General features: G+C 40.5%; 2 protein-coding genes across 2 annotated transcripts; one reads left to right on the top strand and one right to left on the bottom strand.

Moving 5' to 3' along the window:
* Window positions 1-5,647: 5,647 nt before the first annotated feature.
* Window positions 5,648-8,385, top strand: LOC103983085 (catalase isozyme A). Its single transcript, XM_009400246.3, has 8 exons — window positions 5,648-5,831; window positions 6,234-6,330; window positions 6,403-6,680; window positions 6,761-7,537; window positions 7,629-7,718; window positions 7,804-7,871; window positions 7,963-8,056; window positions 8,141-8,385. Exons 1-8 carry the CDS (start codon window positions 5,817-5,819, stop codon window positions 8,198-8,200), a joined length of 1,479 nt encoding a protein of 492 aa, XP_009398521.2. The 5' UTR covers window positions 5,648-5,816; the 3' UTR covers window positions 8,201-8,385.
* Window positions 8,386-8,567: 182 nt separating this feature from the next.
* On the bottom strand, window positions 8,568-12,546 carry LOC103989140 (splicing factor-like protein 1). The gene is made up of 2 exons (XM_009407912.3): window positions 12,390-12,546; window positions 8,568-11,330 (listed from the first exon to the last, which is right to left on the bottom strand). The coding sequence occupies exon 2, from the start codon at window positions 11,273-11,275 to the stop codon at window positions 9,038-9,040; it is 2,238 nt and encodes a 745-aa protein (XP_009406187.3). The 5' UTR covers window positions 11,276-11,330; window positions 12,390-12,546; the 3' UTR covers window positions 8,568-9,037.
* Between the last annotated feature and the right edge of the window lie 5 nt (window positions 12,547-12,551).

Raw genomic sequence — 12,551 nt, 5'->3', positions numbered from 1 at the left:
ATCGATCTTTTGTAAATCTATTTAAGACTTAATCCACTCTCGATAGGGAATTAAGTTGAATTATTACAATACCCTTCAGAATCAAGGCTCTAAATTCTGAGTAATCCAGTCATTGTATGGATGGTTTAATTATAGAACCTAAAAATAAAAGCAGATTAAACAACGAAGTCTCCGGCAATAGATTAGAGGATGGATTAGCTCAGTTTAAGAGTTCCTTGTGGATTTGTAATGAATTGTCTTCTTCTTCGTCTCATTTCATTGCTTATAAATGTTTGCAGTACTGATTAATGCAGTCGCATCAGCTAACGACTGAACACCTTCTCGCTGTATAGATCTCTCAATCAAAGGGAAGTGAAGGGATGGGATGGGACATAAAGTTAATGCAGGACAGCTAATTTGAGATGATCTATCGGTGATTCCCTCAAGACCGAGAATTAGTAAACGATATCTTAAACTTGCCTTTTGTGTTATCATGAGTTGGATCTTCGAGAAGTGACAAGTGAATTGTCATAAAGACAGTCGGAGTACATGTCGCAAAGTGATGATTCAAACTTACAACCTCAACAAAAAAAATAATATATATATATATATATATATATATATATATATATATATATATCATTCTTAATGACTTACTCCACTGGTCATTTAAATATTCTTTTATTATGATGAATGTATGTATCGAAATATTTAAGCACATATGTTGGTTTTAATAATATCTATTCACACACATGTGTATTTATTAAGATCAATTATAGTATTTTTTATTATTATAAAAGATAAATAATGAAAATGAAATCTGATGTTAATATATTATTAGATAGTCAAAGTTTTTATTAACTAAACTAATTGACATCTTGAAAATTTTTCAAATGAGGTTTTAAACTTTTACTATTATATCAATATTTTAGGTGTACCAATATATCAAGTGGGTGGGTTTGATACATCATTATTAGAAAAATATTTTATGTTAAAAAAATTATTAAATAATAATTTAAACTTTTGATCGCTATAAAATGAATCTAATATATCATCATTAAATTAACATTTTAAATATAAAAATTACTCGTATATGATACAAATAGTTAAGATTTGGACATATTTAAACTTTATAAATAACACAATCTTACATGAATCTAAATGTCATCATCAATAATTAGGAAGGTAGAAATGGTCAGATGATAGCTTTTAGATGGCGATGGGGAGACATTTGTAGTTGCCATTCGTTTTCCATTATTTGGTTGATTAGAATGATGGCATTAGTTCTTGGAAGCTTCTCCCTTGTTTTTCCACCCTAACTCTTGTAGCCATTGGGAAACGTTTGGCCTCGGGATACTAAGATCTACAGAAATCGATCTCCATCCATACTTTTCTCACCATTGATCTTTTCACTCTCTATACAATCCCATCACAGTTGACTCGTCGCAACGTAATTATTAATTCTAAGACATGTTATTATTGGGTTCTTTTAATCCTTAATAATATGAAATAAAATTTAATTTAATTTTTATTATTATGAGTTTAAAGTTTATTAATGTGTGGATTTGGTCGTCAATCAATTTCTCTTTATTCTAATCTTTTTATCTTATGGATAGTTTACTCATCCGTGTCTATATATATATATATATGTTGATCAAAGATTAATACGATCTAAAAATTAAAAGGTTAAGTCGTGTCCTCCTTAAGCACAAGATGTGCAAACCGAAGAAGACTCAAATGAAACTGCTGTCCACATCTGGATCGAGACAGAATAGACAATAGCATGCAACGACCAAGGAGCAAATGCCGCTCTAATTTTCCATGCACTGCATTAGATTTGGATAGGTGCATACGTTCGTCTGCAACACCAATGAGGGAAGAAGAAAGGTGAAAGAGACTCGAGAGTGAACTCACTCGCCAATAGCAACGAACTCGTGATTGACCAACAATAACAGATACGAAGATAAGGATGAGATTATTGCACTTGACCATCTTCCGAAGAGGATATCCCCTACACGTTTGATGCGAATAATTTTTTTAATTAAAATTTTTTATTACGTCAAATATCATACATATGATGTTTACATATGATTCGAATGAATTCGAGACCTATCACTTGTGTAATAATATATTAATCAATTCAAATATTTTAAAAAATTAATATGAATGAGGATGTAATCAAATCAGATAAACATATAATTTTAATAATTAAAAGTTTTACGTACTTTAAATCAGTAATTTAATAAGATAGATAGAATAACTAATAAAGATATTGTTAATAGAATGTAGATTGTATGATTAAAATGAAAATGATCATCAAGAATTTTGTGTTATCAACATATAACTATAAGCCTTATTAATTTTATAAGACAGTTTATTTAGGTAAACAAGCGAAACCTATAGGGCCCAAAAATTTCATAAATTTTGAGAATTTTTGTTAGCTAATCATAAACATAGTTGAGATAATAAAACTTATTATTACTGTTATTCGTTTTATAACAAAGAAAAAAAATTTGTATGATCAGATTTTTCGACTTTGAAGCGAAGATGAGTCGGATACATCACATCAAATCAGGCTAATATTTCTTGAAGATTAATTTATGATGTCTGAGTGAGTCTTTCGTTAGGTCACTAGAAAAATATCTGCCCCATGCATTATGATTCTCATAATTTATTTGCTGCAAAATGTTAGGTTGGTCCATACAAGTGGAGGTTGGTGTCATGCTACATGATTCCACTGTGCATGATGTCTACGTTGTTGTCGAGCTTCCACGGATCAGAACTAGATCATGATTTCCCCAAAATATCTCATAGCGAATTAGGGATTGTGTGGCTCATCTTTATTGTTCTGATGTAAGGATCTCAGGATCACAAGAAAAAATTGCAAGAAGAAATTATATGTTATATAAATTTTTTGCCATTTGGAGAATCCTGATTTAATTTTAATATAAGAAAAAGGGTTTAAATGGGCTTCTAAGAATACTATCAAATTACATATTACTTGTATTATTAAGATTTCTTATATTTATAAAAATAAATTATTTAATCTAGTTATTTATTTTTTTACTATATAAAATTATCCTTTTAACTATGTATATGGATTTTAATGTTTTAAGTATAAGGATTTTACTATAAATTTTAAAAATATAAAAATTAATGAATTATGTAAGATAATATATAATTAATCTGTTTGATGAATTATCATGATGATGTGATGGAAGATTCCTCCTTTATTTTATGGAATACACAGTGAAAGTTAAGCTATCATGCTTTTGAAAAGTCATTGGAAACGCCAAAAGTTGGTTCTTGCAAGATGGATGGTTGCTTGATTTCTTGGAAGAAAAAAAGACGCACATCTCGAGACGCATACTTGGCGTTGTGTGGTTTGAGGAGAGTGATTTAGCTTATCTACTCTTGTCAGAGAACGAAAGCCGGAGAATTGTCCTTATCATTTGATCTCCGCACGCCAAGGTAGATTTTGACGAAATCTACCACGGTAAAGGAACATGCATTACGTGTAACATCTCAACACTCTGTCCTCCTCCGATATGCCACCGCTGAACCCCAATAATTGAGATGGCACATTACCGACAACGCAATCTGGTGGCGATAAGAGAAAGATACGCGAGGGCCCCACTTGGGCTCACGAGACACTATACAGCTTGCTTGATTGGTTGTGTAGATTGGCTTTATCATTTATTATTTATTTATTTAGGAAATAAAAGTTAAACTTATGTATAATCCAAATATCAACACAATCTATGCAATCTATCAATGATAAATGGGATGTAATATTATCACGTAAGATTTTTTAAGAGTTGGATAAATTTGTTTTTCGAATGTGATATTTAGTTTCAGTGATTAATCGAAAAGATTAAATTTTATTGGTTCTCCCTCTTTCTTTTTAATTTCGATAAAAAAAGTAGATCTTAATATCCTATCAGAATGACTTAAAAAGATTGAAACCTGAAAACAATGATATTAAAATTTGAATGAGTCTATTATCGTTAAGGTAAAAAGTTTAATCAATTATTTCATCGGATCAGATCGTATTAGAGCGTATGTACACAATACTAAAGTTTGATCTTTAACAAATCCTTAAGAATATAAGAGTATTATAGCGTTTCGATTTAATCTTATTTATCAAGTAGGAGAAGACTTGGATGAACTTATAATAATTAAATAAATTTATTATCATTAACTTGCATATAATGAGATCATGACATACCACCCAACTAAAATTAAATCTTTTTTATTTTAAATTATGATATTTTTAATACATCCTTCGAAATTTCAAAATCTCATTCGATATATTTTTTTATAATATTAATTAATTTAATTAATGAGAAATTAATAATTTATCATAAGATCTTACTTTTCCTCATTTATTTTTTAAAAAAATTATCTAAAAGAAAATCGAATAGCAACGATGACAAGCTGTCTTATTTCTGGTGGGTGTGAGATCAAATCAAGCTCAGTCCCTACCACTATTTCTAGAAACAATGGTCGTATTTTTATTCTAATAATAAATTACTTTTTGCTCGTCCCATTTCTAGAAAATGATCTTAGAAACAGTGGTAGGGCGTTGAAAATTTCAACATCCAGTCCATGTTCCCTGCATTCATACGTCAACAACAATTCTCTCCTTGTCCTCACCTCCCAGTAACTTCGCTGTCAACATTTGGAGCCACAGGAGGACTCCACCCACGGCACTGCAATGCATGCTGACGAGTGGAACGACGATGCATTCTCTCTCTATCTTATCCTTTGTAGGGCTGCTGGACCTGTGTCAGACACACTGCTCGTTCCTATCTTTATGGGGCTTCAGATCACCGATCACACTATTTATGGCGACTGTCTACTTGTTCGGTTTAATAACTTCATATTTTTTGTTAATATATGTGATTATATTCGTTTTATTGTTAGTAACATTAGACCTTTTTTTCCCGTTTATTCTTGTTGTGGAAACAGCCTCGAGCCGTGGCCTCAGGGCTAATGCGGCTCGGTTCAGATCCGGACGATGGGGTTCTCCCTGGGGCGTGCCTCGAGCCCGCGGGGTCGGTTCGATGCGATGGTCCGATCGGGACGGGGTCGCCGTGTCCTCCGGGCGGGAACTCCTCGTCCGTGCATCCGGTGGGGGCCCTCGGCTTCGCACCTGTACAGGCCGGAGCGCTCGGCCCGACCACTCCGACGATCAAGTTAGAAGATGTGAAGGAGGTTTCATGAGAAGAAGTGTTTGTACTGTCACTCCCCCTTTTTTCTATGATGAAAGAGAGGATATTTATAGGGAAACTTACTGCTGTTTGATGTGCCCGCAGAGGCAGGCTGATAGCGTCTGACATGGACGCTGGCGTGGCGTGAAGAACCGTGCCTGAGTAGGCGTTAATGTGCCTCGGTCGGTGTTCCGGTTCGATTGACTGAGCGCAGTTACACCGATCGAGGCATGAGGAGTCGGTTGACGTCGACCGAGTTTTATCATAATTACTATCCTCATCAATTCTCATCCATAATATTTTCTAAACATCTCTGCTTCTGTCTCTCTCTCTCTCTAAGCCCACCTTCAACTCTTCTTAACCACCGTTGCCTCTCGTCGGATGGGAATTGTAGGATTCTAATTAAAAGTACGATTGGAGGGGAAAGATCGAACTCCTGATAAGTCTGGATCGACATCACCGGTTGTGTCCCAGCTGCGCTGGCAAGACCCAGGCGAGTGGTCTGACCGGGGAGGTGAGGAGAAGCAACTCTCTCTCTATTTAAGAGACCTTGGAGAGGGGGTGGGAGCAGCAATAAGCACCCCCAAACTGCTCTCTCGTACTTCCCTCTCCTCCTCAGAGGTCATGGATCCTTACAAGGTATGAACCTCTCTTCCTTCGCTCCTGCAGCCATTCGCAGTCCGTGGCAGCACTTCTCTGCTCATACGTATTAACTCATGTTGCACGTAGTTATCGGTAGATCTCATGTGATGGTGTAGCGCAGCTGTATCCACCGAGGCAGGATGTTGCTCCGATCCTGCAGCTCGTTGGTCCAAACAGGGGCCCCACAATCACACTGAAAGCAGATAGCCGGAGCGGATTGTGGGTCCCTCTTGTTTGAACCAATGGCTGCACCATCCATGTAGCTCGCTGCGCCGGTGGAGACAGCTAAGCCGTACCCTCGGGAGGAAATCTGCCGGAGATCTAACGCGATATCGAAACGCTTTAAGTATGTATATGTATTCCGAACTCTGATTTATATTCTCTTTTTATTGTTTACAGTTCCGTCCCTCGAGCTCCTTCGACACCAACTTTACCACCACCAACGCTGGTGCGCCCGTATGGAACGATGACCAGGCCCTCACCGTGGGATCCAGAGGTATGGGAATGGTGTCGAAGAGAAAGCCATCCTTAGTCATGTGAGCTGCTGAAAGCTTATCGTTGCTCTCAGGACCCATCCTCCTTGAGGACTACCATCTGGTCGAAAAGATCGCTCACTTCGCCCGGGAGCGCATACCGGAGCGCGTCGTCCATGCCCGAGGCGCGAGCGCCAAGGGCTTCTTCGAGTGCACTCATGATGTCACTCACCTCACCTGCGCCGACTTCCTCCGGGCGCCCGGCGTCCAGACGCCGATCATCCTCCGCTTCTCCACCGTCATCCACGAGCGTGGCAGCCCTGAAACCATCAGAGACCCCCGCGGGTTCGCCGTCAAGTTCTACACCCGAGAGGTACCTACTGTGATCCACCCTTGCGCCGAAGTACTCGTGCTCGTCTCCCCAAGGTCTCACCGCTTGTCTCATGGCGTCAGGGAAACTGGGATCTGCTGGGGAACAACTTCCCCGTGTTCTTCATCCGCGACGGCATCAAGTTCCCGGACGTGATCCACGCCTTCAAGCCAAACCCCAAGTCCCACGTCCAGGAGTACTGGAGGGTGTTCGACTTCCTCTCGCACCACCCCGAGAGCCTCCACACCTTCTTCTTCCTCTTCGACGACGTGGGCGTCCCGTCCGACTACCGCCACATGGAAGGCTTCGGCGTCAACACCTACACCTTCGTCAGCAAGGAAGGGAAGGTCAACTACGTGAAGTTCCACTGGAAGCCCACGTGTGGAGTCAAGTGCTTGCTGGAAGACGAAGCGATCGTGGTGGGCGGCAAGAACCACAGCCACGCCACCCAGGATCTGTACGACTCCATTGCCGCCGGAAACTACCCGGAGTGGAAGCTCTTCGTTCAAGTCATGGATCCGGATACCGAGGACCGTTACGACTTCGACCCGCTCGATGACACCAAGACATGGCCCGAAGACCTTCTGCCGCTGCAGCCGGTGGGAAGGCTGGTCTTGAACCGCAACATCGACAACTTCTTCTCGGAGAACGAGCAGCTAGCGTTCGGCCCGGGTCTGGTGGTGCCCGGCATCTACTACTCCGACGACAAGATGCTTCAGTGCAGGGTGTTCGCCTATGGCGACACGCAGCGGTATCGGCTCGGCCCGAACTACCTGACGCTCCCGGTGAACGCGCCCAAGTGCGCTCACCACAACAATCACTACGATGGACTGATGAACGTCATGCACAGGGACGAGGAGGTAATCTATATGTTCCGAGCTAGCAAGCAATCACTAGTTCTTGTTTCTGAATCTTGCCTCTGATGATCTACCACTGGATCTGTTTCTCAAGGTCGATTACTTCCCTTCAAGGCATGCTTCCCTCCGTCATGCAGAGAGATTCCCCATTCCAAATCGTGTCGTCACTGGCAAGCGTGAGAAGGTGAGATTCTTGTGGGATTAATCCTCTTATAAATCCACATCAAATGTTTCATGTTTCTGATGAAGTGCTCCTTCGATAAGCGCAGAATGTGATTCCCAAGCAAAACGATTTCAAGCAACCCGGAGAGCGTTACCGTTCCTGGGCACCTGATAGGTATCGCCTTTGTTATTCTCTGTTCAATCTTTACGTCGAAGATCTTTTTGTTCTGCTTGGCGTTTCAACGAGAGAGACATCTGCTCCTCAGGCAAGAGCGTTTCGTCCGCCGTTGGGCCGAGCAATTAGCACACCCAAAGGTCAGCTATGAGCTCCGCAGCATCTGGATCTCGTTCCTGTCGAAGGTAAAGCTCCTCTTTCTCTCTACCTGATAGAACGCTGATTAGAGTTAGTGTGCTGATCGTGGGCTTGTGGGGGAATGGTTGCAGTGCGACACATCGCTGGGACAGAAGGTGGCGAATCGCCTCAACATGAGAGCAAACATCTGATAAGGAGTATGCATGTAAAAGCCTGCAGTATATGCGTACACAGAGTCGTTCCGATCTGGTTGTTTATGTCGTAAATAAACCATGTCAAGTCCGCGGCATGTTATCATCTAAATGGGACGTTTAAGTACTCGGTTCTCTTTGTAATCATAAAGGAAACAGATGATAAATATATGTATCTTTGCCCTCGTGCTTTTCTTGCCGCATCCTGCGACCAAATTGAATTTATCTGTAGGCCAAAATTGATAGTCCAAGCAAATCGTTGCAACCTCCCCTACCTTACAGCAATGATCCTTTAAACCACATTTTAATAGTAAAAACTAATGCTACCGGTGCACTAATATAAAGCTGAGTAGATCACCGATTCCAAGTTTAATATTGAGACTCAGAGGAGTTGATGGCTCAGAAAGCAGCAAAAGATGCTCAACACATCAAAAGAGTTTGTCGTTCAGAAGACTTCAGTTTGAACGACCAAGCGTCAATCATGTCAGAGAAGAGCATATGGTCGAGTGAGAGGAAAGAGATACAGATTTGGTCTTCGTGTTGGTACTGGTGTCCACCAGGACAGTACCAGGAAACACAAACACTAGGGTATTGCCTCTCTGGTTCCGTGGGCATGAGAAAAAGAAAAAGAGCTCAAACACTTCTACAACTCTGCTCCCGAAGATCGAATAGGATTACGGGGGCCTCGCTCGCCGTGAAAGAGTGAAAAAAGTAGGCCCTCTAAACCTACTAACATGGCTAATAAGCATCATCTTCATGCAAAAATTCCATTGCTAATTTCTGTACATATCCTATAACAGAGCACAAACGGTAGCAGACATTGTGCTGCCATTGGCTTCAAGGTGGAGGCATTTGATGAGCAAACGATGCTCGATAGCTATCATGGGTCTGAGTTGGATGAACATACTTTGATGGCAGTCTGTAATGATATCTCGAGCAGTACGACTGATCCTGGAATTCAATGTTGTTCGGATAACCAGGAAACTGCTCAGGCTCCTTGAATGATGTGACAGCATCTGGAATCAAAGGGGGTACCGAATTTTGATTTGAGGCACCAAAAAAGAATGGAGGTCCACGGATAAAACCAGCATGCGAGATAAAGCTGCTATTCTTAGGAATAGAAGCACGAGTCTCGGAAATCATAGATCCTGGATGACCTGGCCAGGTCATAACACCGGGTTTTCCTTGAGAAATGGCTGTAGTTGGATAAGGTGGTAGCTTGTTGCAGTTGTTGAGCAACCATGGAAAAGTGCAAGTCTTGGATGCAGATGAAGGCTGATTTGCGACCTGAACTGATAGCATCTTTCCCTCGATCCTGCACCCATTCATGCTTGCCGCAGCCTCAGCAGCAAAGGCGGGATCCCTGTACTTAACAAAACCATATCCTTTGCTTAAACCTGTGGTCTTGTCTCTGATCACTATAGCTTCGGAGATGCATCCGAAGGGCGAAAAGAGTTCCAGTAGCTTGTCATCATTCACGGATAGGGGAAGATAGCACACGTATAGTTTAGCTTCATCAATCTCTTTTAAAGGTTTGTTGTTGGATGATGCTGGAGCATGGAATTGTTGATTGGACATCAGGCTTGATATGGAACTAGCAAGTGGTGGATAGTTGAAGGGACCAACTCCACTACTTCCCAACTGTACAAAGAATTTATCACTCTTGCCGATTCCAGTGTTTGATGCAATCAAAGGACAAGCAACGCTCTGATGAAATGCTATTCCACAGATGTCGCATGAAGTACTGGATCTTGGTGTTGTCTTCTGGACTTCACTTGAATCTTTGCCAAGTTTTCCATTCAACACAGCAAGCTCCCTCAGCTGAGCTCGCTTGTGTTCGTTCATTTCTTCTTCCACGGGAACCAGCAGTTTTTCCACCATTTGCACTGCAGAATCAAGAGAATTCTGAGTATCTGCCTTAATGTAGACATGCAAGTCATCATCTTCAGATGACTCGCATCTGGAATCTTTATATGTCAGGACTCTTCCTTTTCTAATAGAACCTTTACCTCGCAGTGATATCTTGGCGCCTGTTTCCATCTCCATTCTCTTTTGTGTGTTTCCACGAGGACCAATTATAAGGCCAATAAAATTGTAACTGGGATATTCTTTTACTGGAATATAAAGCTTCTTGGACAGCTTTGGGGGCTTGATATCAGGAGGATCAAAAGTGGGGTTCCTCTTAATCAGCTCTAAAATGATCTTTTGCCGATGCTTTATGAGTCTGGTACGGAGTCTGGCCACTCTTGAATTTATCTGGATATCCGACTCATGTACCTTTGGTTGGTCATCAACAAGTACGTGAGCACTCAGCATCCGATTTACCTCAAAGAGCTGCGAGTTCAATTTCTCTGTTACCGGATCAACAGAAGTGCCACCTACAGGAATCTTGTCAAAATCTGGAAGCTTTAAAGGACCTAACAATTTCAATTTGGCATCATTATTAACCGATCTGGTTTTCCTCTTTTTAGTAGCCAGATCGATATCAACTTCTACCTTGTAAGTTTCAGGCTCCATATTGCTTCTACTGCGTTTTCTCTTACCAGAACTTCCAGTATTTTCCTTGTCTGCAATGTTTTCATCACAACTCGAGCTCCTAGCTTTGTCCTTGAAGATCACGCCGGTCGCATAAGAATATATCTCTAGCTTGGAGTCATCCTGCTTCTGCCTCTTTTGCATATTGCCTTGGGATTCATCAGCTGACCTTCTTTTCTTATCTGAACTGGATGGTTTAGAGCCCAATTCACATTCTTCGTCGTCACCATTGGAAGATGACTGACTTCTGAATCCTTCTGATACATCTTCCTGATAGTGCACTCCAATTGATTCCTCATCTAGCACTTGTTCCTGTGGATCTTCTTCGGTAGGCTCTGTCCAATATAGTCCTTCAATAACTTCTCTCTCAGATAGTTTAGCCTCTCCATCAGGATCTTCTTCTTCAGCAATTTCTTCACCATTGGATTCTTCTTCATAGTTGCTCTCTCGAGTACCACATTCTGGCTCGCTTTGGTTTTTGTGTTCACAATTAGGAGTCTCTTTGTCATAATCAGTTTCAATGTGCAAGTTACAATCCATTGTATTTTTCGGCTTTCCAATACTTATGCTGGTTCCAGATATCGCAGCTGGTTTCCTATCAAACAAGCACATCACAATGAATATGACTCATTCACTATGCAACAACAACTCAATTCACTATGAAGACCAAATTAGATTCACCGAGAATAGATATCAGAGTTCATGGATCGATGCACCATATGAATCAATCAATTATGATGATTATTGTAAACAATGTGTGACTTACTGCTTCTAAACATCTAAGTTTGGCCAATTTACAACAATTACACCACTCACCATTCTCCAAATTCTTGGCTGAGTTGATGAAAGCTTAACATTTTGTGTCAACATCTCTAATACGAAAGAAAGATATCCAACTGAATGGTGTTTGACATCGAATCAAGTGCAAATACATCAACATTCAGAAGTAAAAAAAGAAAAAAGAAAACAACTTATAGAACTACAAATCCGCCAAAATTTAATTCGAGTCAGAACATTTCGTATACATGTTCTCTTACTTGGTCTAATTTCTTTCCAAGAAACTATAAATGAACGTGCATGCCTGGATAGATAACTGAGAACTGTGAGGTGAAAACCAATAATTATTTGAGATTAGCTGATTGTGGTGTATCCTGTTATTGGTTTTCATCTTGCAGTTCTCAAACCAAGAACGGGATACACCACAATCAGCTAATCTCAAATAATTCTTGGTTTTCGCCTCACGGTTCTCAGTTATTTATCCGTATACGCCACAAAAAAGACGAAAAATTCTTCGCTGACACGTTCATTTACAGTTTCTTGGAAAGAAATTAGACAAAGTAAGAGAAGGAGTATAAGAAAGATTGCATCTTTTGTGTCCAAGAAGCCAAACATTGAAATTCCCAAGAAGACAAACAGCGAAACAGGAAAATTCGGGGTTTATATTTCCAAATTTCGGCAAATCTAACAACATAAAATATCAATATAACTGAACGCAAGAACTACAGATGTGAAAACAACAATTATTATCCGGCGAAGGTATATTCAAGAAAGCATAAACAAGTGATCAGAAAAGGGCGAACGAGATCTTCAATCGGTCCAATAAACCCTAGAAATCAAGGGAGCAGCAGAAAGAAACAAGCGCGCCGCGTCAAACCTTTGGAGAATCGACAGGAAAAGAAGATTGAAGCCTCGGATATTCGATCGAAGAGTCGCGGAGCTGAGGAAGACGAGGACAATTGCGAAACCTTGACGTGATTAGCGATTACCACGCAATGCCTTCTTCTGAGAAGGCAACCGATTCGCATTGATATCTGTT

This window comes from Musa acuminata, chromosome BXJ3-1 (assembly GCF_036884655.1).
Source record: "Musa acuminata AAA Group cultivar baxijiao chromosome BXJ3-1, Cavendish_Baxijiao_AAA, whole genome shotgun sequence".
Classification (NCBI taxonomy): domain Eukaryota; kingdom Viridiplantae; phylum Streptophyta; class Magnoliopsida; order Zingiberales; family Musaceae; genus Musa; species Musa acuminata.
Note: the sequence above shows the minus strand (reverse complement) of the source record. Positions and strands in the feature narration are given on the sequence as shown.

Coding starts and splice junctions, on each gene's coding strand:
- LOC103989140 (XM_009407912.3), bottom strand. CDS start 11,275: ATGGATTGTAACTTGCACATTGAAACTGATTATGACAAAGAGACTCCT.
- LOC103983085 (XM_009400246.3), top strand. Junction 6,681..6,760: donor TCAAGTTCTACACCCGAGAG/GTACCTACTGTG, acceptor TCATGGCGTCAG/GGAAACTGGGATCTGCTGGG. Junction 7,872..7,962: donor CGTTCCTGGGCACCTGATAG/GTATCGCCTTTG, acceptor TCTGCTCCTCAG/GCAAGAGCGTTTCGTCCGCC.